Below are 26,331 nucleotides of genomic sequence, written 5' to 3'. Positions count from 1 at the left end.
TAAGGATTAAATGAATTAATACAAGCAAATCGCTTAGGACAGTGCCATAGGGAAGCATTTAGTAAGGTGTTTCTTTGGTGTTTGTTCGTTAGTTTTCAGAGACGCTGTGATTTCTCCAGAATGGCTTTGATTGGCTAACATTTTTGAAGATTTTATTTATTTATTCAGCAGAGAGAGAGAGAGCGTGCGCAAGCAGGGGGAGCAGCAGAGGGAGAGGAAGAAGCAGACTCTCTGCTGAGCAGGGAGCCCGATGCTGGACTCGATTCCAGGACCCGGGGATCATGGCCTGAGCCGAAGGCAACCCCTTAACCGACTGAGCCTCCCAGGTGCCCCTGATTGGCCAGCTCTTGACTGTCTGCTCTCCCAGCCCTGCACCCCACCTGATCTCCCATCCAGCTTTGGCAACCACACGGTGCCGGATGATTTCAAGCCCCGCCCAGGCAAGTATCTTGTGCATAACTCTCCCCGCTGCATGTGCATCATGGAGGAAGAACATTGCAGGATATTTCAGGTTCTGGAAGGAAAGACTCCCCCCTGGGGAGACAGTCAGGCAAGCACAGAGCCTGCCCTCCCACCTGATTGACCCTTCCCGACCCGGACGACCCTCACAGCTCCAGGCCAGCCTGCATGTGCCCAACTCCAGCTGCCTTTGCAGGAAGGAAGAACGAGACACTCCAGGCTCAGCTGACCAGTCTGTTCTCCCAGCTCCTTGGGCTCATCTCGGACAAAAGCAGAAATTGTACACCCCAGTCGAGGTCCTAGCCCTTAAACAGTGCTGCCCAATATAACTTTTTGTGATGATGAAAATGGTCTACATCGGTGTCATCCTGTGTGTTAACCACTAGCTGCATGTGCTGCTGAGCACTTGAAACACGGCTGGTGAATCAAGGAACTGAACTTTAAATTTTACTTAATTTTAATTTGAATAACCACTGTGGCTAGTGATTACTGTGTTGGACAACCTGGCTTTAAACTCTCCTTCCTGACCCCCCTTTTTTTTATTTGTGAGACAGCCTTGCTTTAAGATTGGCAGATATATTTTTCAAATTTGGTGATCGATGTGAAAATGTTGGGGTTCAAGAGCAAACAGCCAGAAAGAATTCTTGAGATGTCCTTGGTGCAAAAGGGTGATTTTATTAAAGCACGGGACAGGACCCGTGGGCAGAAGGAGCTGAGCTGGGGTCATGAGAAGGGGCCCATTACATACTCTCAAGTTGGGAGGGCGTTAGGGGGGAGTGTAAGTCTCTAAGGAATTTGGGAGAAAGGTTTCCAGGACCTTGAGGGGGGTAGCTGTTGTTGGGAAAAGGTCATTTATTACCATCTAATAAAACCTGAGTCGTGAGACCCTTCAGATGTATATCAGGGGGTCATCTGCTTGGGGGATGATGGCCAACATGTATCTTGGGGGGGTTAGAGATAAAGGAAATTTCCAACGCAATTTTTATGTGTTAGGGTAGACCTACAGGATCCCGGGGTGGGATGGTGTTAAGCTATGGCTTTGCCTTTTGCCCTCAGCAGGGTATTAACATCCAGGCAGCTGAGCTCCCAGAGGAAGGTCTCTCTGCCTGGTTCAAGGACTTGTCAGTGGGCTGTAGGTAGGAAGAAAGTTTAACTTTTTTTCCCTTTGCCTTTGTTCTCCCCATCGGTGATGCTACTGGTCTTACTCTTCAGGGATCTGCTGAGTCTGAGGGCAGGGAAAAGGTCCTATTTCCATTCCAGGTCTCACTTGTCCCTGTGACAGTGAGGAAGTCAGAGCCTGACGCCAAGGCTGGGAGAAGCACCCTGACGGCCGTGCTGCCCACCGGCCACTGACCTCCATGAACCTCCCTCCTCCATGTTGGCCTCTCTGAGCACAAGCGGTGCTTAGCTCCTGCCTTTTTCCCAAACGTATTCTCTGGCAAGGGGAAGCTGACGACGCCCAAGCGATCCAGCACGTGTCTGAACATAAGGAAGGGAGTCTGGCCGTGCATCAGAGAGGGAAGGGAGAGGTCTGGGAGAATGCCTGCCTTCCCTTTTCTAAAACCCACAGTAACTGCCCCCCTTGGCGGACAGCGGGAAGAGAGGGGTCGAAGGAACCTCACAGACCACATGACAGCCTTTCCCGAGGCCCGGGGAGTGCTCACCCCCAGAAGCCCCAGGAATGCTGGGCTGCCCGGAGCGGCTGGCGGGGGGCAGGCAGTACCAGGCAGCCTCCGCTCCGCAGCTCTGAGGGGGTGGGGATGGCAAACCCTGGTCGTCCCCTGGGTCAGTAGCCCTTTTGTGTAAGTGCCTGGCAGGGATGACCCGGCCGTTCTCGGGAGCACAGCCTGCAGGAGGCTGCCCTCCCAGATCCTCCCCTCGGGCTTTGTCAGAGGTAGGGCACATGCAGCCCTCGGGCCCCCGCTTGGCCTGACGCTGCTGCAGGGCTGCTCTGTCCCCAGTCGCAGTGGAGATGGCTAGTTTATTGAGGCCCTCTTGGCCCAGCTGCCTTCCCTCCCTCCTCCTCCTCCTCCAGCTGCCTTGCAGCTCTGCAGGTAAGAGTTATCTTTATTTCCGCCCTGGGGAGACCCTGACGACAGAAAGGCCAGTTTCCCTGGGTTCACCTGCTTCAGTTCATCCTCAGCTTGTCTTGCATGTTATCTGTCCAAAACATGGGTGTGCTCAAAGGGCTCCCCTCCTCAGAACAGGGTGTGAACAAGGGCCAATGCAAACCCACCAGGGGAAAGTAGGGAGCAGCTTGGTTGGGTTCAGACAGGGGGCCCCCATCCCAAGAATTAAACTGCAAGATGCCAGACCACATCCCATGATGGGACCTAAAGGCTGGGCTGCGGAGTCAGAGATGGATACAGAAGGCAGAAGGGCAAGCAGCCCTGCTGAGTGACCACATGCTAGAACATTCCTCCCATCCAGGACACTCACGGCGCCTCTACAACTGGGGATCTCTCTTCTCTGGTTCCAGAACTCCATGTAAAAATCAGTGTCTTCTTCCTTCACTGTCAGGAAGCAGCCCTTCCCGGGACATGCTTGTGTGTCGAGGTCCTGTGACTCGGTTTCTTTTCTTTGGTGTCTTGGACAGGACAGTTCAGAGTCATAGGACCAGCCCACCCCATCCGGGCGCTGGTGGGGGATGAAGCAGAACTGCCGTGTCGCATCTATCCTGGGAAGAATGCCACAGGCATGGAGGTGGGCTGGTACCGGCCCCCCTTCTCCAGGGTGGTCCATCTCTACCGAAATGGCAAGGACCAAGACGCAGAGCAGGCGCCTGAATATCGGGGGCGGACCGAGCTGCTGAAAGAAACCATGGGCGAGGGGAAGGTGACCCTCAGGATCCGGAATGTGAGGTTCTCAGATGAAGGAGGTTTCACCTGCTTCTTCCGGGATCATTCCTACCAGGAGGAGGCGGCAATGGAACTGAGAGTGGAAGGTGAGTATCTGCAGGGGCAAGACCTCCCTGTAGGACTTTCATCACTCCCTCCTCAGAGATGCGACCCTGCAGCCCAAACATCCCACTCCTGTGTCCGGCTGTCCGGGTGGGGAAGAAGCTGGATCAAAGCCAGAGCCAGGAGCAGGGAAATGATGGAATCCGCACTGTTGCCCAGACCCTGACAGGTTGTCTTAGGGCTGTGCCCCACAGCTGGGGGGCACTGCTTGAGGGGCTGTTGGACGCAGGGAGCAAGCACGGGACTTCACGTTCCTGGATGAAGGTGTACATGCAGAGCTACCGCAGTAAAATATGAAAGGGTCCCATAAGACAGTTCAGTGACTGTGGTCCACTTTGGGGGAGGACGGGGAGTGATCCAGGCAGAGGAGACACCGGAATTATCCATAGGGCCCTGTGTATGTGTTAATAGAAAAGAGCTGATAATAAGTACATTTGTGAGTACATACAGAGAAATCATAAACGAAAAAAAATTTTAATAAAATAAAGAAAAACCAAAGCAAAAAAGCTGAGAAATAGAAGCAGCACAACCCCAAATAATCCATTTCTGATTGCTCTTTGCCACTAGAAGGGGATGTGAATAACCTGAAGGCTAATTCCAGTGTCAACGTGGACTTTCTTCCTTCCACGTTTGGCTTTGGAATGTCCCCTCATTTGTCACAAACAAAGGCACGATTCCTAAGGAGTCAAAATGACCAAATCCCACTACAGTGGATTCCTCAGTGGATGTGTTTGTGGTGTTTTATTAGTCAAGGAACATCACTGAAAAATGCATTCCTGGCAAACGTGGTCCAAGTAAATACACAAAAGGAGCAAATGTGTGAAAGAAAGATGCCACCTTCCGAATTCCCCCTTTTGGTGCCTTTTGTATGATGGGGATTTTGGCATTTGGTTTTTGGTCCTCTCACAGGCTGGTTAAGATGTGTGAAGGGTGGGAGAGGGAGCCTTACCGTTGCCTGCTGTCGGCTGAAGGACAGTGTCTCAGGGCCCTTTCCCTCCTCCGCACCTGCTCGTCAGACAATCCATCGCTTCTGTGTGTCGCGGCCAGAAGATGGCATTGTGTGCGTGATAACAAAGCCCTGTTTCTGGTGGAGGGTGTCCGGGATATGAAAATGGCTTTGTGTGCCACAGACTGTTGTGCACACAGCTGGTCCTACTGGGGGGTTGTACCTGCAGGGACGTGTGATCCTGAGGACCACCGGTGTGCAGCTTTTCCGCCTTCCTGTGCCATGTCAGCCTCCCCCCAGCACAGCCCCCACCCCCAAAGACAAGAACGAAGGGAGGGAGGAAGGAAGGAAGAGAAAGAAAGAAAGAGAGAGGGAGAGGGAGAGGGGGGGAGAGAGAGAGAGAGAGAGAGAGAGAGAGAGAGAAAGAAAGAAAGAAAGAAAGAAAGAAAGAAAGAAAGAAAGAGAAAGAAAGAAAGAGAGAGAAAGAAAGAAAGAAAGAAAGAAAGAGGGGGGGAGAGAGAGAGAGAGAAAGAAAGAAAGAAAGAAAGAAAGAAAGAAAGAAAGAAAGAAAGAAAGAAAGAAAGAGAGAAAGAAAGAAAGAGAAAGAAAGAAAGAGAGAGAGAGAAAGAAAGAAAGAAGAAAGAAAGAAAGAAAGAAAGAAAGAAAGAAAAAGAAAGAAAGAAAGAAAGAAAGAAAGAAAGAAAGAAAGAAAGAAAGAAAGAGGGGGGGAGAGAGAGAGAGAGAAAGAAAGAAAGAAAGAAAGAAAGAAAGAAAGAAAGAAAGAGAAAGAAAGAAAGAGAAAGAAAGAAAGAAAGAAAGAAAGAAAGAAAGAAAGAAAGAGAAAGAAAGAAAGAGAAAGAAAGAAAGAGAAAGAAAGAAAGAAAGAAAGAAAGAAAGAAGAAAGAAAGAAAGAAAGAAAGAAAGAAAGAAAGAAAGAAAGAAAGAAAGAAAGAAAGAAAGAAAGAAAGAAAAGAAAGAAAAGAAACTGCCTCAGGGGACGATGTTTTTCTTTGGGTAGATTTTCAACATTCCTACCCCTTTCCTCCCATCTCAGAGTCTGCATGCCTGAGTCTAAAAAAAGAGTGTTTTACAAGTAAACAGGGACCGCCCACCTCGCCTGGGGAGCAGGAATCTCAGCCGAATCGAGGACTGAAATGCAGTGACTGTGTTATAGCAGATAAATACCTCCCCTTCTTCTCTGAAGAGTCTTTTATCTTTCTTTCCAACTTTATTTTTTTCTTGCATTTTTGTGATTTTACTACCTGTTGTCTCTAATCCTTTCTTTAAACACTTCATTATGAAACTTAAAACCATCACAGAAGCAGAGAGACTATGACAATGAGCCTCCAGGGACCCACCACCTCCAGGGACCCACCACCTTTCTGCAGCAATCACCCAGGCGGACGGACAAACGACTGATGGACAGCCTGCTTCACCTGACCCGTCATCTGACCCGCTCATCTCCACCCACCCCCACTGAATTACTGGGGCAAATCCTAGGTCCTATTATCATTCCCTCGCTAAATGCGCAAGAATGTGTCACTCAGGGGCACCTGGCTGGCTCAGTCCGTGGAGCACGTGACTGTTGATCTCAAGGTCATGACTTCCAGCCCCCCCACTGGGGGTCGAGTTTGCTTGGAAAACAAAGAAGAATGTATCGCTCACAATGTAAGAACTCTTAAAAAAAAAACCCAAACATAACCACAATACTGTTATCCTATCTTTTAAAATTAACAAAAATGCCTTAATGTCCTCAATATCCTCTCTGTGTTCAAATTCCCCTGATTGTTTCACGAATATATTTTTACAGTTGTTTAGTCTGAGTCAAATCTACGCAAGATCCACACCTTGGTGTTTGCCCTGTGGAGTTTCCCGTGGCCTAGACTTTGCTGATTTCATTCCCATTCTGTTCAGCACGGTGCCCCATACTTGTATTTCTTGTAAACGGAGAGAGAAGTATACAATCAGATTCAGGTTTAATTTATTTTTCCAAGCATTCATAGGTGATGCTGTATACTCCTGTTCCATGAGAAGGCCCCTAATGGCTCCTTCTTTTCTGTTTTTTGTGATTCTAGTACTTTGTGAAGGTATAAAAGTGTGCAAAAAATGGAAGTCTATACCTGCTAAATCACATTGCTGCAGGGAACTTTTTTTTTTAAGATTTTATTTATTTATTTGTCAGAGAGAGAGAGCACACGCAGAGGGAGAAGCAAGCTCCCTACTAAGCGGGGAGCCTGTTGCGGGACTCAATCCCTGGACCCCGGGATCATGACCTGAGCGGAAGGCAGACGCTTCACCAACTGAGCCCCCCCAGGCCTCCCAACTGCAGGGAATTTCTGATAAGAACTTGGAAAGTAGAATTGGCTACATTTTCTTCTGGGGAATATAATAGACAGGATCCTTAATCTGCAGCTTGAAGGATTTTGTTTGTACCTAAGAAACCCTCCCGGACCAGTTGCTTGCTGTCAGTTAGTCCCTGCCCTTGATGGCCGTTGTCATCTCTAGCCCCACGAGAGGAGAGAACAAGGGCCGAGTCCAGCCGGACACACTGAGGTTAGACAGGCAGAGCTCTGGGGCGCTGACAAACAAGGTTCTAGAATGGCAAGTTCTAGGTGGGAGCCAGAGCCGAAGGCCACCCCCATCGGTGGTGCACTCCACATCCCCTCAGTCATCAAAACCTATGTTCCCCACTGTCTCAGAACCTCCACAAGAGGGGTTCTTAACTGGACTGGTGAAGTCGAAGGATCCCTCTGCTCTCTTTTTTTTAAAGTAAATTCTGTGCCCAGTGTGGGGCTCGAACTCACAACCCCAAGATCGAGAGTCGCGTGCTCTACTGATGGAGCCAGCCGCGCCTCCCCCGCCCTTTTTTTTTTTTTACCCTTCCCAGATGGATGTTTTATTTTTTATTTTATTTTTTTTAAAGATTTTATTTATTTATTTATTTGAGAGAGAGAATGAGATAGAGAAAGAGAGAGAGCATGAGAGGGGGGAGGGTCCGAGGGAGAAGCAGGCTTCCCACTGAGCAGGGAGCCCATATGGAGGCTCCATCCCAGGACCCTGGGATCATGACCTGAGCCGAAGGCAGTCGCTTAACCGACTGAGCCCCCCAGGCTCCGCAGATGGTTGTTTTAAATGCATTAAATAAAACACATTTTACTGAAACACAGCTATCAAGATGTTACAAGATATGGAGTGGCCCTGATATTTAGTGATGAACGTAAGTGATATTTTGAGGGTTTTGTGACAACTCTAACGCGATATGAAAATTTCTGTGGTTTTACTGATGACGAAGTCACGGTTCTGCTCATGGTACTGTTGCCCACAGACGTGCTAATGGAAAGAAATGCTAAATTTCAGTTCAAAGATTACTAAAAATAACTGCATGGTTTCCCCTCTAACTCCACAGACCTGCCGCCCTAACCCCATCCCGTCCTTGTTCAGGCTCAGGCCGTGCTGTGCTCTCCTCGCGACCGTGGGCTGTGCACTGGCCTCCCTCGTCCAGTCTCGTCACCCTCCCCGTGCAGCCCTTCCCCGTGCCCCGGGAGCAGCAGATCTAAGTCTCTTGGCTGGTTCCCAAAGCTCTGGAAGACGGGCCTCACACGGAGCCTGGAAACCCGCGAGCCCTTCCCAGAAACAGACCCACTTTTCCTTCAAGCTGTGCCCTCTTCCAGTCGGTGCAGCCCCAGGCCCCGCGCGGAGAGATCCGACCCGCTCTGCCTTTCAGACCCCTTCTACTGGATCAGCCCCGGAGTGCTGGTTCTCATCGCGGCCCTCCCTGTGCTGCTTCTGCAGATCACCGTGGGCCTCGTCTACCTCTGCCTGCAGCACAGACTGAGAGGTACAGGCTGCTGGGCCCCTTCCCTGAAATACCCTGGCCTCTGGGAGCTTGTTGCCTAATGTTTAATTTTGAGTGACTTCTGGGTTCAAAACTGCAGAATGACAATCTGACGTCTTACCAAATGCTTCCATTTCTGTAACGGCTGCTTGCATTTCCCTGTGAGGTAGGGCCGACCTCCAACAGCCCCATTTTACAGAGGAGGCACCCGAGGCCTGGGGTGGTTCAGCAGTTATGGGAGCGACACACTGTCAGTGGCAGGGCATGGGCCTGACCCCCGTGGTCTCTGGACCACACCTGGCAGCTTCGTGCCGAGGGAGAGTGAGCCTCCGAGTCCGACAGGTCGACGCCTACTGGAGGTTTAAAATAACGACCCTGAGCAAAAGTCCCCACCGCATCGTCAGCGTTGGAAACCTGTTTCCTTCTTGTTTTCCGCTCAACACGGAGGACCCGGCCTTAGCTATCAGTGAAACTCCTCTTCTGTGCCCAGAGCATCCACCCTGCGCCTTCTCCCTGAGCCAGATCTCACGGGCCCTGGGATTCTTCTCCCCCCGCCGGGTCCTGAGAGCATAAAGCTGCAGGGAGGGCTGGGGTGTGCGAGGCCGTAAGGGTGGGTCCTCTCTCTTCCCTTGAACTCATCCCGGGTACTCGGTGCCCTTCTCCCCCCACGTGAAAAAGGCTGTCAGTTCCCACGGCTGAGCAGAAGGGACGTGTGATGGTGTCTGGCCGCCCAGGTTTGAATCCAGCGTAGGGCTGATGGACCTTGTCTTGCGGGCGGACTGCCTCCCTCCCGTCTGGGAAGGGATATTGTGATGCAGCGTCTACTTGGGAGCCTGTCTCCTTCCGCATTCGGACGTTAGTGGCTTTAGATTTTCAAAGTGACAGCCCAGCGGGGGGCGGGGGGGGGGTCGACGACAAAGACCTGCGAGCCCAAGGCGAAGAGCCGCTACGGGAGGTGAGGACACCCGAGGCTGTTTGGGGCCGTTGCTGTCCCCGCACTGGACTCCAGTATTTCATGCCGCCCCCGGCTGGGGAGAGAGCTGCGAACCCGGGCTCTCCCATCCACCCCCTGCGGGCAGTCCTGGGCGGCAGAGAAGCCGCCTGCGCCGAGGCCCCGGCGCGGGGTGTGGGAGGGGCCCCACCTCAGGCCAGGGCTGGAACTCACAGTGTTGCCTTTTTCTGTTTTAGGAAAACTTCGAGCAGAGATAGGTGAGTTTTCGTCACCCTCCCTGTCCCTCGGCATCCCTGCCGTGGTCATTTTCTTGGACCATCTCCGCCTCTGTCCCGCACCCTGTGCTTGCTTCAGACAGGACCTCACTAGTATTTCAGACCCCGGCAGCCACGCATGGATTGTAGCGAGACTCCTTTCTCTGCCACCAGCCGGGGCAGAGTGAGCAGTTCCCTTTCCTCCGCAGTGTCACTCCCTAGAGTTTTAAGTGATTCAATCACAGAGGCTCCGGGGGGGGGGAAGGGAAACCCTCCGAGTGCCCCACTGAGTCCCTTCCTGTGTGTTCCCTTTCAGAGAACCTGCACCGGACGTTTGGTAAGTGCCAGGACCTGGTCCTCCCTGGTCAGCGTGGTGTCTGCGGGACCCGGTCACCAGGGGAGTAAGAACCCTTGCTTGGGGCTGGTCTCCTGCTTCTTCCTTTCCCTTGAAGAAGTCACGGGTGAGATGACGGTAGCAAGTACCCTGTGCCACTGCTCCGTGCCGGGCGCTGTACCAGCAGCCCCACGGGCTAACTCCTGCTGTAGCAAGCACAAGGTTTCCCTGTACAGACGTTAACAGAGGGGAGGTACACAGAGCATCCCATGCACGCCTGGTGTCTAGTTGGGGACGTGAAATGAATTGACTGGAGAACTAAGTCCTGACGCGTCAAGAGCACAGAACAAGTGACTCTACAGGACTGATCAGGGAAGGCTTCCTGGAGGAGACACCAGGCCCCTTTACAACGTTGGCCCTTCAACACTACACTCCCTGTCGTTTTTGTTCGCTGCAGATTCCCCCGTGCCTAAGGACCATGCCTGCAACAGAGGGCCACCCACATCCTTGTGGGATGGATGTTGCACAAAGTATAAAATGCCTTAAGGCAGAGCACAGAGGGTCCCTTCCCGAACGAGGAGCACTCCCTCCGAGTGTCTAGGACACCACATCAGAATGCAGACCATGCACACACAGTCTCTGCAACCCAAGAAGGGAGGAACACGGTCTTGGTTTTGTAGGATTCAAGTAGCAAAGGTGTTACCTCTTTCTGTACCATGAGTCTCCTCGACATTCTGGTGAAGCCTAATGGACCCTTTCCCAGAATAAGGTTTTTAAAACAGTCACAGAAAACGTTAACAGGTACGATTGCAGAGAAAACCATTGAGTTGAAATACAGGTATCAAAATATAAACCCATTTGTAATATAGTAACAAATGTTTCTTTAAATAACAAAAACACACTAACAATGTAGCAGCAGGTCCAATAACTTTGTCAAACTATTGACAAGCATTTTGAGATTTCAGCAATAACTCCAGTGGGAATGAAAGTTATCTGTGGTTTCTTTGGTGATAAAGTCACAGGACTGCTGATGACTGGTTTGTGGCCTCCATTTTTAATGGAAGAAATGCTAAATTCAGTTAAAGGTTGGTGAAAATAAGGATGCAGGGCCTTTCTCATCTGAGTTCAACAGCTCCCTGAACTCTGCACAAGAGCCTGGTGTTCTTGGACCACAGGTTAGGCTCAACAATACATGGAGAAGGGCGGGAGGGGTGGGGGACACCGGCTAATCCTGTTTGCTCTGTGGCCACGGCTCAGACCCCCACTTCCTGAGGGTGCCCTGCTGGAAGATAACCCTGTTTGTGCTGGTGCCGGTGCTCGGACCCCTGCTCGCCTTGGTCATCTGCTATGAATGGCTGCATGGAAGGCTTGCAGGTGCAGTGGGGGCGGCAGGCAGGGCCTCTCGGTGGGGGGCCGAGATCCAGAGCACCAAGGCGGCCTTCCTCCTCCATCCCCAAGGCCAACTCCGGGGAGGGGAACCGCTCGCTGAGCTTCCTGGGGCTGGGGGAGGGAAGGGGGGCATGCCTGGGGAGGGGACCAGTCATCTTCCACCAGTCACGGCTTGCTTTCTTCTTTCCAGGGCAATTTCTTGAAGAGCTAAGTAAGTTTTCTTCTCCCTAAGAAGGCAGGAAGAGGGGGGGCAGGGGAGAGACCAGAAGCCCTGGGGGGTGGGGGCGGGGACGGGGCTGCAGCTGTCCAGCTGGAGAGAGCCTGGCCCCGGAGGCAGAGGGCACTCCAACGTGCTCTGCTGGGGTCCCTTCCCAACCCTCCGGCAGCTGCCCTGGGCCTCACCTCCAACACCAGCTGCTGAGGCAGGTGCAGCAGAGGCAAGGGGACCCCCGGTGGGCCTTTCCTCTCCCTGGATTAATGGCTTGGTACTGACAGATTTTTCAGGTTATTTTCTCCTCCCTCTAGGAAACCCCTTCTGAGTGATGCTGCATCTTGGCAAAGGTGGAGGACAGCCTGGTTGGTCCAAGCACTGACCCTCAGGGTGTGGCATCCCCCGCGGTGTGCCCTCACTGGCCTCCTCACCACCAGGACATCCAATCTGCATTTCCAGGAATGCTCTGGATTCCAAATGGGACCGAGTCCTCTTCGTCATCTACCTTTCCTTTTCCCCGTTTGGCTACCCACATCTGTCCTCTCTCCTCGCTCCATCTGGAAGCCGCCTCTGGCCGTGGCCAGGCAGGTGTCCCTCTCTCTGACGAGACACCTGTGCTGGACAGTGACAGAGGCAGGACTGAGACCAGCAGCCTCCCTGTTGTGAACTCGTTTCTTCGATGCGGTCCATCCTGGGGGGCAGAGCGGAGAGGGAGCGTTGAAGGGAAGGAGCAGGGGGAGTGCGAACCCTTGGCCCTGAGTGAGCTGCAGGTGAGGCCACGGGCTGGAGCGCCATCTGGCCCTGCGGAGCGGCGAGGGCAGCGGAGCGTGCGTCACACTGGCCTCCCCCTCCTGCTCGGATGGGTCCCCCAGAGCCCTTCCCTCCTCTCGTGTTGTCCCCTACCAGAGCAGCCACTGATTTCTTCAACAATTACTACTTGATGGTCTACCAGACACAAAGAAACAAGGCAGGTGCTAATTAATAACAATACGAGTTTCCGTGTGCCACTTCTCATGCCTGTCCTTTCGGCGTTTCCCTCACCACCCCTCCCCTCTCTTCCCCGAGCCTGCAGGTCCATCCGGTCCCCCGAGCCTGCAGGCCAGGCTGTAGGAAAAGCAAGCCGAAGAAGACCTCAGTCAGAAAGGCCGCTTTTTGTGTATTGTGGCCTCATTTGCTCTCCCCCTTCCGGTGCCTTCTCCCCACCCTCCCTGCCCTCTCCTGGGAGCCTGGATCCTGGGGCAGATCCATGTCCTTCCCTGACAAAGGGGGGGCATGGTGAAAGAAGCCGAGCCATTGGCCCAGGATGGCCCAGCACGCCTGCAGGTTGCCCAGACACAGGTCCTTGCTTTTGGAGCCCCCCCAGTGACCCATGAGGCCATCCTTGTCCCCAAAGCAGACATCACACACGGGGCAACGGTAGATCTTCTGCCTCCAGTGCATCTGCTGGTGTTTGGCCAGCCCCGACAATGAACTAAAGGACTTGCCACAGCGGAAGCAGCCGCTGGGCTGCTCCAAGAGGTGGGCCTTCTGATGGCTAGAGAGACAGGCTTTCTTGCTGAAGGTCAAAGGGCAATGGGGGCAAGAGAAGACCTTGAGTCTTGAGGGCTTTGCTGGGGGACAGTGGGGCCTGGTGTCCAGGGAGGGGGCTCTCGTGTTGGGTGTCTGTGTCCTGGTCCCAGGCCCCGGGGCTGCACTGGCTGATGCCCACCGTCTCACAGTGACCACCTGCTTCCTGTCGATAGGTGGCTGGCCCTCAGCCACAGGACCCTTGGCTCCAGCGGTGGGTTCCCGGGTCCTGGCCACCAGGGCGTGGGTCACAGCCACCAGCTCCTGGCTGGACCGCTGGCTCCTGTCAGTGCGCTCCCGAGATCCAGTACCTGGAATCCTCCCGATGTGCTTCTGGCCTCTGGCCACCAGCTCCTGGTTTTGGTGTGTCTTCTGGTGGCGTCTGAGCTCGGACCGGTCCCGGAAGCCCTTCCCACAGCAGGGGCAGGAATGGGGCCGGTAACCCAGATGGACACGGCGGTGACGGCTCAGCCCCGACGCGTCACAGTAGGTCTTGTCACAGAGCGGGCAGCAGAAAGGCCTCTCCCCGAGATGTGTGCGCCTGTGGTAGCTGAGGTCCCTGGGGTTTCGGAAGCACTTCCCACACTGGCCGCAGCTGTTCACCGTGTGGGGACTGTGTACAAACTGGTGACTGTGCAGGTTGGAGCGCTTGCTGAAACTCCGTCCACACAGGTAGCACAGGAAGGGTGGCCCGGCCTGGGATGCGGGCAGCGCGGGGGCCCTGTGCGTGGCCCCCGCGGCAGCAGAGGCTGGGCCTGCCCCTCCACAGGCAAGGGACCCCTTGTGGTCTCGCAGCCTCCCAGCCTGAAGTGCCTTCGTCCTGCCGCCTGCCGGGGAGGAAGAGGGACACAGGACTGCCCACGAGAACCCAGCGCCAGCTCCCCCTCAGGCCCCGGCCCCCCGGCTCCCTAAGGCGCCCACTGGACACGCTCTCTCTCACTCTTGGACCTCACAGGCTACAGGCAGAATGCACCTCTGGGTTTCCAAATTAAAAGTGAATCAACACTTAAAGTGGAATCTTTCAACAAGAGCGGAGGTCAGAACTTTAGCCTATACCCACATTTCTCGAACTCCATTTCCTCTCATTTTCAGTATCTCACGCTCCCACGACCCCTGCGGGTGACCTCTTAGGTCGTACAAACGCGGACACCCAAGTGAAAGGCGGCGCCGTTAATCATCCAGCTAGAATGGGAAGTGCACGCCAGCACCCGTGGTCAGCCCGGCCTGAAATATCTCTCCTTCCTCTCTACCTCAGACATGAGTCTCTACCTGGGCTCAGCACAAGCTCCTGCCCCTTCCTGTTCTCCTGGAAGGGATGTAAGCACATGGTCTCGAGCCCTCTTGCAGCTCCAAGTGGGGCCAGGTGAGAAGGATGCAGGCTGGAATCGGACGTGCCCGGCCCTGGTGCTCGGAGGCAGGCTTCCACCCTCCCAGGGCATGGCCTGGGCCCCTGCCTGCTGCCCTCCTCTGCCATGCTTACCTGAAGGGAGGCCTTCTCCATTTGGGGGATGGAGCTGGAGCTCTGCTCTCCACTGTTTTTCCTCCTGTTCAAGCTCGATGATCAGATCTGGGTTAGACAGAAAGATTCTGACTGGGGCTGGGGAGGAGAGAGAGAGTTGAGGTCCAAGGCTTGGCCCCTTCATACCCAGGGAGGACAAGGCTACCTTCTTCTGTACCCTTGGTTTAAGAACTTAATCTGGGACACTTGGGTGCAGGGAGGAGACCCTCCTAACGAAGTTCCTGGCACATAATAGGAGCAATTCCGTAAATACTGGTACATTTGAATAGGTACATTTTCAAATTATCATCATGTTCCAAGGATTATCTTTGCCTTCGTGCAGGCTTTCATTTCTTGTCCTTTTACCCTGAGCTTAGTGACCTAGATCTTTCACACCTGGAAGGTATAGAAGGTATAGGGTCAGTAAAGCAAGCTGTGAGCTAATCTACCTACTCAGGGAAGCCAGGTGTCCCAGGGTCCTGGGCGGGGTCCCGGGCAGGGGGCGTGCTGAGGGAACCCTTGCCTCTTACCCACAGACATCAGGTTTCTGAATGTCTCAGACATGACATTTTGGTACAGGACCCTCTGACTGGCGTCTAGACACACCCACTCTTCCTGCGTGAAATTCACGGCCACATCGTCAAAGGTGACTGGCTTCTGGAAAAGCAGGAGACACTCAGGGAGTCATCCAAGCACAAGGTTTAGAAACCTGAGAGAAAAATAAAACCATGGAAGGAGGGGAGAAATAGGAACCGACAGGCACAGAGCCAGCAATGTTAATCGACAGAAAGGGAAGGAAGACAAGGCGGGGCTTGGTGTGCACTGAATAACATAAGAAGGGCCGCCACTCCATGGAGGGCTGCAGGGCGGGGTGGAGGCGGGGGCTGAGAAAGGCCTGGCAGCCCCTGGTCCGGGGGGTTGTTCAGCTTGGAACGGTCTGAAACCCCATCTGACCACGGAAGGGGGACAGACGAAACAGCTCCGGTCTGGGAGCGTCCCGCCCTCCCTCTGGCTCTGCTCACCTCCAGCCATGCCTCCCACCAGCACTCTCTCTCCACGGCTTCCCACCGCACTGCCTCATCCACCTGCAGGAGCAGCTTCTCTTCCGCGGTGTCTGCTTCCGGCTTTGTCCACTCCTGGCCTGGGCCCCAGGACTGACTGGACCCCTTCCTGGGGCTCTGTGTGTCCTGGTCACTGTGCAGACGGAGAGGCTGTGCAGAGGCCTCCCTGAGGTTTGGCATGGCTTCCCGGGACGAATGTACCTGCTCCTCCTGGTTTTGTTCTGCAGTCACACCTCTGGTCCCTCAAAGCCCAGCTACAGGGCTCAGGGACTGGTTACCGGGGCTCTGCTGCCGGTGTGGGGGCTACGAAGACATCTGCCTTCTGTCTGCCCTGCCTCAGCCCCTGGCCAGTGCCCACCTCTCTGAACCTGAGGTCAGAGAGAAACAAAACCCATCACCAGACGGGGAGTGAGCAGCAACAGGTCCCGTATCTGGTCAGGGAACACCGAGAATTATCAAAGCCCAGCTCTGTGTCAGCGCAGCCCCGGAAGGTCATAATTACCAACCGTATTTCAAGGAATCTAAAGTGCAGAGATGCTAAGAAGCTCCGTCCACAGCAGAGTTAGTGTTCAAAGCCTAGACCGTACCACTGAGGACAGGGTGCCCGTGTCTCAAGCACCCTCTCGGGCAACCGTGCAGAATTCTGCACACAGGGTGTGCCCCGGATCTGTCTCAACCCCCCCCCAGTGCAAGTCTCACCCTTCTGACAGCATCTCACCAGAAAATGGGAAAGCAGACACTCTCTAAGACCCCATCTAGTACCGAAAACTGGGATTCTGTGGGTTTTTCACATGCACTCCTTGTAAGGGAATCATAAAGATCCTCGTAAAGACTAAACAGGTAACAAGCCAGCAGCAAACACTTGGCTCTGGTGAGCCCCGCACTGGGGACGCCGGCCGCTCAGGGAGCTCCCGCCCAGCCCCCACCTCCTCCGCGGGCAGCCTCTCACTTCACTTCTCCTTCTTGAGGTGCGATCCCTTAAACAAAGACATAAAAACCCACTGACCTTTTTTTCTTTCACTTTTTCTGCACTGGTGGTGAAACTGAAAATAGCCAGAAGAAGGACATTTGACGATGGAGTGAATTGGATTGCTGAAAGGGAGGCAGATGTGCATGGTGAGGTTCAGCCTCTCTATCCCTCCTTCCTTCCCGTCAGGACTGTGCACAGTCGTCGTACGAGATGTCAGGTGGGGACGGTCCCCTTCCCGGCAGCCCGAGGACCCAGGAGGCTGTACTGTTCCCCGCTGGTCCTCCAAACAGCACTGCTGGGGGTGCTGGGAAGAGGCCCTGTCCATATCCTCAACCGACGTCTGGTTTGGGGATTGAGCAAGGCCGTGGGGTCGGAACTGCTGGCAGCTGTGGCTGGCCCCTGACCGTCCCCGAGCACTTTCTACACCCACACCCCTCAGAGGGGAAGGAGGCTGCGGTCCTGGCGACCCGCCCTTCCCGAATGTAAATGCCCTGAGGGAACCTGTCGCCATCTTCCCGTCCTCACACAGCACCCAATCTCTCTGACCCCAAACCACCGTCAGCGCCTTCCCACAGCCATTCTGAGAAGGACCAAAAGCCCCAACACCCCTGCCAGACTTTGTGGGATACGCCAGCACCTCAGGCTGCAGCTGCTGGAGCCTCGGGCTCTCCAACTGGGGAAGGCCCTCAGGCTCTCGCCCTCCGCCCCTCGGCTCCCACTCAGTTCTCCAGGACCCTTTCCAGCCAGGCCCAGCCCTGCGATCGGATCCTTTTGTCGCTTCGGGGTGAAGCCTCCCACAGGCAGGAAGGAGACAGAAAACTATTAACTCCCACTGGATGCGGCTGCAGTGCTCCCATCGACCGGCTGAAACTTCCCTTCTGGGATCCCCTCTTTATCAACTCCAGCCAGGGGCCCCCATTATGGCCGGAGAAGTGGGTGCCCCGGGCCACACACCCTTGACACCCAGCTTTTCCCCAGGGCCCAGCGGTTGGGAGCCTCTCCGAGATGACGAGTGCAATGCCCCGCCTGCCGCTTCAGGCTCGAGGAGTGCGGGACAAACACCCTGCACTTGCCTCCTTCCCCGCAAGCTCAACACCCAGCCGCCCCACTCACCCACAGTGCACTGAGGACAGGGACTCAGGGCGCCCAGTGCCCACCTGCTCAGCGCCGGTGGCTCCGGGCAGCCGCACTCTCCCGGCCGGGTTCCTCGAGCCCACCGCGTTCCCTGCCCGGGGGCCCAGCTAAGGCTGCGGACCCACCAAGGTCAAGAGTTCACAGCCGAGGAGCCAGGAAGGAAGAGAGCCCCGCCCCCCGCCAGCCCGCCCTCCTACCGTAGCAACCGCGAGTCCTACCTAGCGCCGGGACCTTGCCTTATTTCCAATCTTAATTTGCTCTTGAAAAAAAGAGGATTAACTCTGATTAAAGCTCACAGCCTCCAACTGCCACCACCTAGAGCCAAGACGAGACCCACGGGCCCCCAGAGGAGAGGCGCAGGCACACGGCATCTTAGGAAAACGAAGGCAAAGGGGAGATTGCACACCTTGACCAAAATGCTGGAGGTAGGGGAGCGCGGGGAGGACCATGGCAGGTAGAGGTCACTTCCTTGGCCACTTACCCTCACCCAGTTCAACCTGGCTCAGTGCTATTATTTTTTAAAAGATTTTATTTATTTATTTGACACAGGGGGCAGGGAGAGACAAGCAGGGGGAGCATCAGTCAGAGGGAGAAGCAGGCTCTCCGCTGAGCAGGGAGCCCAATGCAGGGCTCCACCCCAGGGCCCTGCGATCCTGACCTGAGCGGAAGGCAGACGCTTAACCGACTGAGCCACCCAGGCGCCCAGGCTCAGTGGTATATATATAGGTCTTTAATCAGTCCGATGGGTATCACATTTATTGTTTTCCACTTAATTAGCACTTGATGTGGGAAACAAAGACAAAAGAAAAAAAATAAATTTCCTTGACAAGTCCTTGAAACAGGCAGAGTGACCTTCCTCTGGGAGCTCAGCTGCCTGGATGTGGACACTTTGCTGAGGGCAAAAGGCAACCTTAACCCCAGGGTCCTGTGAGTCTACTTTAATATATAGAAACTCCTTTGGAAACTTCCTTTATCTCTACCGCCCAAAATGTATGGTAGCAACCATCCCCCAAGCAGATGACCCACTGATACACATCTGAAGGGTCGCATGACTGGTTTTTACTAAACAGTAATAAATGAACTTTCCTAACAATAGCTAGCCCCCTCAGGATCCTGGAAACCTTGTTTCCAAAATACCTTGGAGGCCCCTGCTGTCCCTACCCCCTCCCAACTAGAAAGTACATAAGGGGCCACTCCTCACGACCCCGGTGCAGCTCTTTCTGCCCAGGGGTCCTGTCCCGTGCTTTGATAAAACCACCTTCTTGCACCCAAGTCGCTCCTGGCCGTCGGCTCCAAACCCCACCCTTCCCACATCAGCACTTACGATATTCCACGTAGTGTTACGATCATCTTTTATGTTTCACGTTGGCATGGGGTTTTACAATCTACAAAATATGTTTGCAAACATGGCCTCCATCGAATCCCTGCAAATATCCCCTGAGGCAAGACTTGTTATTCTGTCTGTGCAGGTAGGAAACAGTCCCTCAGATGCTGAGCCTTTCCGACCCAGGTCTGCAATTTAGCAACAACCAGGGCACCATTTTAGCAGTTGTCTTTCAGGATTTAATGGAAGCCCTGTTTACAAGTTTCTTTTCTTTCTTTCTTTCTTTCTTTCTTTCTTTCTTTCTTTCTTTCTTTCTTTCTTTCTTTCTTTCTTTCTTTCTTTCTTCTTTTTCTTTCTTTCTTTCTTTCTCTTTTTCTTTCTTTCTTTTTCTTTCTTTTTCTTTCTTTCTTTCTTTCTTTTTCTTTCTTTCTTTTTCTTTCTTTCTTTCTTTCTTTCTTTCTTTCTTTCTTTCTCTTTCTTTCTTTCTTTCTCTTTTTCTTTCTTTCTTCCTCTCTTTTTCTTTCTTTTTCTTTTTCTTTCTTTCTCTCTTTTTCTTTCTTTCTTTTTCTTTTTCTTTCTTTCTTTCTTTCTCTTTCTTTCTTTCTTTTTCTTTTTCTTTTTCTTCTTCTTCTTTTTTTTTTTTTTAAGATTTTATTTATCCATTTGACTGAGAGAGACCGTGAGCAGAGGGAGAGGGAGAAGCAGGTTCCCTGAGTGGGGAGCCTGATGCTGGGCTCAATCCCAGGTCCCTGGGATCATGACCTGAGCCGAAGGCAGATGCCCAACCGAGCCACCCAGGTGCCCCAATGGAAGTATTTTGTAAATTGTAAAACCCCATATGCCAATTTCCTGGTCCTTGGTCTAGAACCACTGCCCCAAATCTTTCTCATTCAGAGACAACAAAAGGGAAGTCCTCTGCTCCATTGTAACAATCTACCAAGCTGTGGCAAGCTCTCGGTCATTGGAGCCACTGTTGGAGGGGCTCAGCGAGAGGACATGACCCCCCCGTTGACCCGAGAGCAGGACCCCGGCGATCCCCCTCCCTCCCTCCCTGTCCTTGGAATGTCTATTCCACCCACCATCTTCACAGTGGGAGGTGTTTCAAGGACACAGTCTTGAGGCAGAGCTGTGGTGGAGACCCTCTGGATCGAATACATAACTAAACCCAGTCAAGGCCTCTCTATAAACTGTTAAGATTCTGGTGGGCAGGTGTGGACACCTACTTGTCTTGTGACCACCGAACACAAAGGTAATATGTGAGTTCCCTTGCTTATTGAAACGGCCACGTACCAATCGGGAGTGGCCTGCCGTTTCTTCAGTCTCTCCTTGCCCTCCACGTATGGGGGCCAGTTTGAGCTTTCACCTGGAGAAATTCCTGAGGTTTCCAACCAACAGCTACAAGTGTCTGTGATTGATGGTTTTGCTGATGAGAGCCTCTGGCGAAGGCAGTAGCCTGTGCTCAGTGGCACCCTCAGTCTTGGACCCACCGCCCTCTGGACACAGGTACTGGGTACACTCTTTTAGAAAGGCGGCTTTAGCTTGTTTCCGGGCTCCTGTCAAAACTAAACACCTGACCCAAGGAAGCTTTCTGACATTTTGGCTGACTAGTCACACTGGAGGGTAGGTCAACTGGGACTCAACTTCTCACAAAGTGGGGAGGATCCAACAGGCCTTGCTTCTGAAGTGGAAGTGGTACATTTAAGGGTGCAGCTGGCCTGGCCCCCATAGCTCAGTGCATGTGGACAAGTGGCAGATGTCCCTTTGGGGAACGTGGTATCCCTCACTCTGCCATCTGGACCAAAGCTGCTGGCTCAATAGGGCTCTCCGGGGCCCTGGTCCTGGGTCACGGTGGGGCGGCTGAGCTGAGTGCTGTCTCAGGCTGAAGCCAACATTCGGTCCCAGTGCTAGTTACTCAGAACCAAAAATGGAGGCCACCATTCTCCCTGCTGGGCAGAACCCAAGGCCGTTGTCATGGCTCTCCCCAGTACTCCCCTTGATCAAGCTTCCTGTCATTTTACTGACTCCCGGGCTGTCCCAGTGGTCTGGCACTTGGAAAACTAGACTGGTTAGACACCTCTCTCTGGAGCTGCCAACTGTGGAAATAAACCCAACTGCTGACCCAGCCATCTGTCACTCAGGTGGATGCCCCTAGGAGGAGCCTGTTCTCTGATGAGCCGGACTGCAGCCCATCTGCTGAGGGAGACGGCTTTGTGCAGATCACCCCCACTGCCGCCTGGATCCATCATCCCGGGCCTGACAGGACACCAACCCTCACACAAGAAAGGATTCAGTCTCTGACTTGGACTTGTGATCTGCTTGTCTTACATGCAGAGAGGCCCCATGACAAGGGGCCTTGTCCACACCTGCTCTGGGCACGTGGACTCCATCAGACCTCTGGCCCTCTCTTGCACCTATTAGTGCTGGCAGTTTTCTAGGGTACAGTGTTGCTATTCTAGTCCAGTCAGCCTAACTCAGCCTTGAAACTAATCTGTGCCATGCTTTTGGCTTTCCAGACCATTCTAGTTTGACAATGATGTGCCTTTTATTGCAAAGTCTCATACAATGGGCTGATAGTCAAGGTAATTAGTGGATCTTTCATGCTTCCTACCACCATTCAGAGGCTGAACAGCCTTCTCAAAAGTTCACTAAAAAGGATTTTTTTAGTCTTTTTTTCCTCACTTCCTCCTGGCCCATACACCTTTGTAAGGCAGCTTGGCCACCCTAGGCTGCTAACCCCCCAAAAGTATCATCTCCTCTTGGCTACTTCCTAATGACCAGGATAGGAGGTTATATAGACCTATTTTGGAAATTCCTGGACATGGGGTTTCTTTCTTTTCCCTAATAGCCTAATAATACCCCCAGGCTGGCCTGGCCGGTACCTCCTGTTGGGAGCAATCCAGCCAAAATGGGAGGTGGGTGGTGCTAAGAGATTCAAACTTAATTCTGATCCAGCTACTTGGATTCTCAGATTTACTTGGTCCTAGATTATAAGGAGAATGACCACTTGATTGAGTGCACTGCTCACTACGTCCCAAGTCCCACACAGACCAAAGGGGAGTACATAATGGGTTTCAGTACATTTTATAAAAATGTTCTTATCCCTCCTGTTGAAACAGGGAAGGATTCTGATTGGTGTCATTTGGCACACATCCCAACCACTGGGTACACTGATGTCAGTCACTGTGCCAAGATCAGGTGCTGTGGTTGGCTGGGACTTTGGGGGGAAGCAATTCTCTAAGAGGAGGAGGGTGGGAATTTGCTTACCAGAAAGAAACCTTGGGCAGGCAAAAAGAGACAGACCCTCACATTACAGAACACAACTTTACATCTATAAAAGATGTATATGAACATAAAAGAATATCTGGGTATGTTACATGCACATCCCAGAAAGTTTGAGAAATCTATTGGCTAAGTTTTTTATTCCTCTCAACAAAATTTTACGTCAATATGGGAAACTTTGGTTTATTCTCTAGTAAGTCAGGGTATATTGATTATCCTGGAATCAAGATGTATTGATGATTCAGTGAAAAAATTAATTGTATTTGATGCATGGCAGACACTTAATGTTTTATTTTCTCCTTCTATACAACTATCCTTCTACTCTCTGCTATGAGGTTACCAGCAAAAATACGATTTATGACAGATGAGGTACAGTTTACTCACTATTTGAATTGACAGTAGGTAACAGGTGAATGTTAGAAAGCCTATACTGTCACGGCATTGCTGACCTTGTTCACTTTATTCTAATTTGTGATGCTAATCCAGTGAAAGGCTATATAATTAGATCTATATAAAACAACACACCAGTCCTGTAAACCATACGTCCCGAGGCTCAGTTTCCAAGCACTTCAACTTTCATGGTTAAAGATACCATCAGACATGCTTTAATGAGTTCAAAGTCTTATTTCATGTACCTGACTCAGCATGAGGGTTATAGTAATTGTCTGCTCTGTCTCCTGGCCCTGTAACCTTATAGTCTGTTTCTATTTTGGGCTTTCTTAACTCTCACCTGGTGGTTGCCTATCCCCAGTGAAACCCAAGTCCGCAGTTCAGTTTTGTCAACCTTTCTACTCCTGCTCTGGTCTTTCATCTTGAGTATTTTGTTTGCTTATCTTGTACCTTAGGTGCCCTGCTCCAGTTCCTTGGATGGTCTCCACTAGTCCCCTATCTCCTACTCCTCAGGTCTACTGATGTCCTTGCCCTCCTGTTTTCTGAGGACTGGATACCTACGCTCCAGCTGTTGATGTCTCTTCCGTGCTGCCTTTGCTGCCACATGCCTGTCAGGTTCTGCCTGTTGTTGGCACCCTCTCCTTTCTTCATTCTACCCCCAAATGTCCATCGGACTTAGCTGAATGGAGCTCAGTGACAGGGGATTTGTGGATCGATGGGCACTGGGGCCGGAAGGCAGGCAGCTTCTATAGACTTCCTAGGAGACCTGGCTTGGAAGGAGTGCAAAGGAATAGCGTGGTAGCTTGCTTAACTGGGAGAGATTTGAGAATATTTATAGTTCAATAGGAATGACCCAGTTGAAAAAGAGCCATTGAGTATATAGAGGAGAGACAACAGCAGTTGGCATACGTTTCTGAGAAAGCAGAGAGGTGCCGTTTCCACTATGAGAACAAAGAGGGACTAGGAATGAATGAGCAGACACAAGGAAAGACGCAGAAACAAGACGGGCAAGGCATACTCACTGCCTTGGTTCCAATCTCTTGTGAGGCCCAGTGACATGAAATATTTTAAGATACTTTCTACTGATTTTCCTTTTTTCTTTACACTCACCCAAGCAAGTTTCTAAGGCTTGCAAACAGGACAATTTGACCCTGACGTTGCTGCATTCCAACTCATCACACTTCCTAGCATTATCTTTTTAAATGTGAGTGTAGTTGACACGTGATGCCCCATTAGTCTCAGCTGCACAGCAGTGATTTGACAACCCTGTAGGTTACACTGTGCTCACCACAGGTGTAGCTACCCTATGTCCCCATACAATGCTATTACGATCCCCTTGACTATATTCCCCGTGCTTTCATTCCCCTGACCAACATTATTCCTAAAGGGCAGACTCTTGACTTGAGTCTATAATAAGAAATTCCAGAATCCCTAGTCCATTTGGAACCCACTACTCAAGACTTGTTTTTCCTCTATCTCTAAACAGATGACCTGGCCTCCTGCTACCCACAGAAAGTAAGCCATACTCCTTCATATTTTCCCCTTGTACCTTACCCCCTGGGAATTTCTGCTACATTCACAGGGAAAAACTTCAAGGAAACCTATCAGCTAGGGGTGCTCCTCCAATAACAAGTTTCCCGTTTTTCTTATCTTCTTGAGATACACCTTATCAATCCATGTGATGGTTTGTGAGGCATCTTTCATTTCGGACAGAACTTATCACTGTAAAAACATGATCAAATGGAGAACCAGCCACCCTTGCGCACAACCACCAAGTTTGCTGCTTGCACTAAACTTACCCAAATATTTAGGGATGCCAACATTCACAATTGCTCTCTCTCGGCAACTGCTTATAAACTCAGAAACCAGTAAGTAAGTGCAGCTATCCAAGGCTGCCTCAAGACTTAAATCCACCAGCCTGCCTCACGCCCCAAACAAAACGCAGGTGTCCCCACTTTCTGAGTTTGCAGTAGCCCGCTTCAGGCTTACGGAAGTCCCGTTAGTACGGCAGTGGCTTCTCTCGTAGGAGTGAAAACCCTCTTGGGATGTTTTTCTGTTAGAGAAAACAGGTAGTCATGTAAGTTGATGTAGAAACAAACTGGGGTACCAGGTGCATTTGGAAACCAGGGCTTACTCTTCGCTTTACGTCATTTCTGCGGAGGTTCGGGTCCACAGGAATGCTCTCCTGTTAGCGAGCAGGGAGGGAGGCCTGTATTCTATTGCATAAGCTCAAGGTCAAAGGAACATCCGTCTGTAAGGGATCACCCCCAAGACCAGCAGCGCGGGGCGCGTGTGGAAGGGGCTGCGCGGGCTCTCAGCGGCACGCTCCATCGGGTAGGGCTGGTCGCCATCGGAGACCTTTCCAGATACAGCCCTACGGATTCCTTTGGGCGCCAGCCTGTTTTCTGGTGACTTCTTTGACCGGTTTTGGCAGGATGAGAGCTATAGTCTCCTGCCTTTGCTACCACGGGTGGCATTTCCTGATCCATTTCACCTTCCAATCCTGTTTTTTTTTTTTTAAGATTTTATTTATTTGAGAGAGAGAGATTGAAAGAGAGAGAGCATGAGATGGGGGAGGGTCAGAGGGAGAAGCAGACTCCCCGCCGAGCAGGGAGCCCGATGCGGGACTCGATCCCGGGACTCCAGGATCATGACCCGAGCTGAAGGCAGCCGCTCAACCGACTGAGCCACCCAGGCGCCCTCCAATCCTGTTTTAATGAAGGGTTGATGGCAGGGATACCACCCCAAACACTGAACGGGAACTTCTCAGTGCTGTTTTCCTAATTCGATAATTCCCATCCCTTTTGCCCCTTCTTGTTTCTCTGCGCCTCCCAGCTGCCGGAGTCAAGCTGCCACCACCTGTGGTGATGGGGGCCACTCTTCGCGGCTTCCAGCGCGGGCCTAGCCCTTCTCCCTCAACCAGTCCTCGCAGGCCCTGCGCACCTGCCACTCCCGGCCCGATTTTCCCTTCTTTCTCATCTGTTATCAAATCTCTGTCCTTCCGCACAAGTGTCCACCTCTTCTCTGAAGCTTTTCCAAGAGGCTCTCTAGCTCTGTTGCAAAGGGCCGGCGTGCTTCTCCACTGCTTCTGAAGCACTTAGGATGTTTCCATTAGCTTTATTACTTTTTTTTTTAATTTAAATTCAGTTAGCCAACATACAATACACCATCAGTTGCATGTGACACCCAGTGCTCATCACATCACGTGCCCTCCTTAATGGCGGTCACCCAGTTACCCCATCCGCCCATCCAGCAGCCCTCAGTTTGTTTCCCAGAGTTCAGAGTCTTGCGTGGTTTGTCTAGCTTTATTACTTCCGTCCTAGGATCATCTACCTCAATCTGTACCGCTAGACTGTAAGGTCATACAGTGCAGAGGACCCGGCCTTGTCCGTCCTTCTAACCCTGTGCAGCAGAGGCTGTGACTAACAAGATTCGGTACGTACGGAATGAATCCATAATGGGCCTTGAATGTCTAGGCCTCCCGAGTAATCACTTGCCATGGTCTCTACCATGTTAGCTCACCCCAGATTCCACCCACCATGATACCCTGTGCCCACGTATTTCAAACAAGCTTATAAACACTTGGAAAAACTTGCTTTGTTAGCCATCTAAATTTTCTACTCTCTGCCGTTTTTCCTTGTCTACGAATTGACCTCTTTTCATTCATATCTTTCTTCTCAATTTTAAACCTGAACTGTGGGGTCTCCATACTTCTGTTTGGGTAGGAGCTTACACTATGGAAGTAGGGGAAGAAAACCAGTAGAAGGAC

The 26,331-nt window shown here is 52.1% G+C and overlaps 2 protein-coding genes across 3 annotated transcripts; one reads left to right on the top strand and one right to left on the bottom strand.

Moving 5' to 3' along the window:
• The first annotated feature begins 2,413 nt into the window (after positions 1-2,413).
• On the top strand, positions 2,414-11,360 carry MOG (myelin oligodendrocyte glycoprotein). Its single transcript, XM_028091758.2, has 7 exons — positions 2,414-2,513; positions 3,056-3,403; positions 8,090-8,203; positions 9,389-9,409; positions 9,723-9,743; positions 10,998-11,114; positions 11,320-11,360. The coding sequence occupies exons 1-7, from the start codon at positions 2,432-2,434 to the stop codon at positions 11,358-11,360; spliced, it is 744 nt and encodes a 247-aa protein (XP_027947559.1). The 5' UTR covers positions 2,414-2,431.
• On the bottom strand, positions 10,606-17,717 carry ZFP57 (ZFP57 zinc finger protein). Of its 2 annotated transcripts, none has more exons than XM_028091752.2 (5): positions 17,593-17,717; positions 15,427-16,557; positions 14,935-15,061; positions 14,387-14,503; positions 10,606-13,733 (listed from the first exon to the last, which is right to left on the bottom strand). In XM_028091752.2, exons 2-5 carry the CDS (start codon positions 15,643-15,645, stop codon positions 12,508-12,510), a joined length of 1,689 nt encoding a protein of 562 aa, XP_027947553.1. In that variant the 5' UTR covers positions 15,646-16,557; positions 17,593-17,717; the 3' UTR covers positions 10,606-12,507. The 2 variants fall into 2 exon arrangements, with proteins under 2 accessions (XP_027947553.1, XP_027947556.1); XM_028091755.2 differs by having other exon boundaries at positions 14,387-14,473.
• Positions 17,718-26,331: the final 8,614 nt, after the last annotated feature.

This window comes from Eumetopias jubatus, unplaced genomic scaffold (genome assembly GCF_037043125.1).
Source record: "Eumetopias jubatus isolate StellerSeaLion01/CBP00866 unplaced genomic scaffold, mEumJub1_p1.0 scaffold_6, whole genome shotgun sequence".
Classification (NCBI taxonomy): domain Eukaryota; kingdom Metazoa; phylum Chordata; class Mammalia; order Carnivora; family Otariidae; genus Eumetopias; species Eumetopias jubatus.
The sequence above is the reverse complement of the archived record's forward strand: the minus strand, read 5'-3'. Positions and strand labels throughout refer to the sequence as shown.

Coding starts and splice junctions, on each gene's coding strand:
- MOG (XM_028091758.2), top strand. CDS start 2,432: ATGGCTAGTTTATTGAGGCCCTCTTGGCCCAGCTGCCTTCCCTCCCTC. Junction 3,404..8,089: donor AATGGAACTGAGAGTGGAAG/GTGAGTATCTGC, acceptor TCTGCCTTTCAG/ACCCCTTCTACTGGATCAGC. Junction 8,204..9,388: donor CCTGCAGCACAGACTGAGAG/GTACAGGCTGCT, acceptor TTTCTGTTTTAG/GAAAACTTCGAGCAGAGATA.
- ZFP57 (XM_028091752.2), bottom strand. CDS start 15,645: ATGCCAAACCTCAGGGAGGCCTCTGCACAGCCTCTCCGTCTGCACAGT. Junction 15,062..15,426: donor GGTGGGAGGCATGGCTGGAG/GTGAGCAGAGCC, acceptor CTGCTTTTCCAG/AAGCCAGTCACCTTTGACGA. Junction 13,734..14,386: donor TGGAGAAGGCCTCCCTTCAG/GTAAGCATGGCA, acceptor CCTCCCCGGCAG/GCGGCAGGACGAAGGCACTT.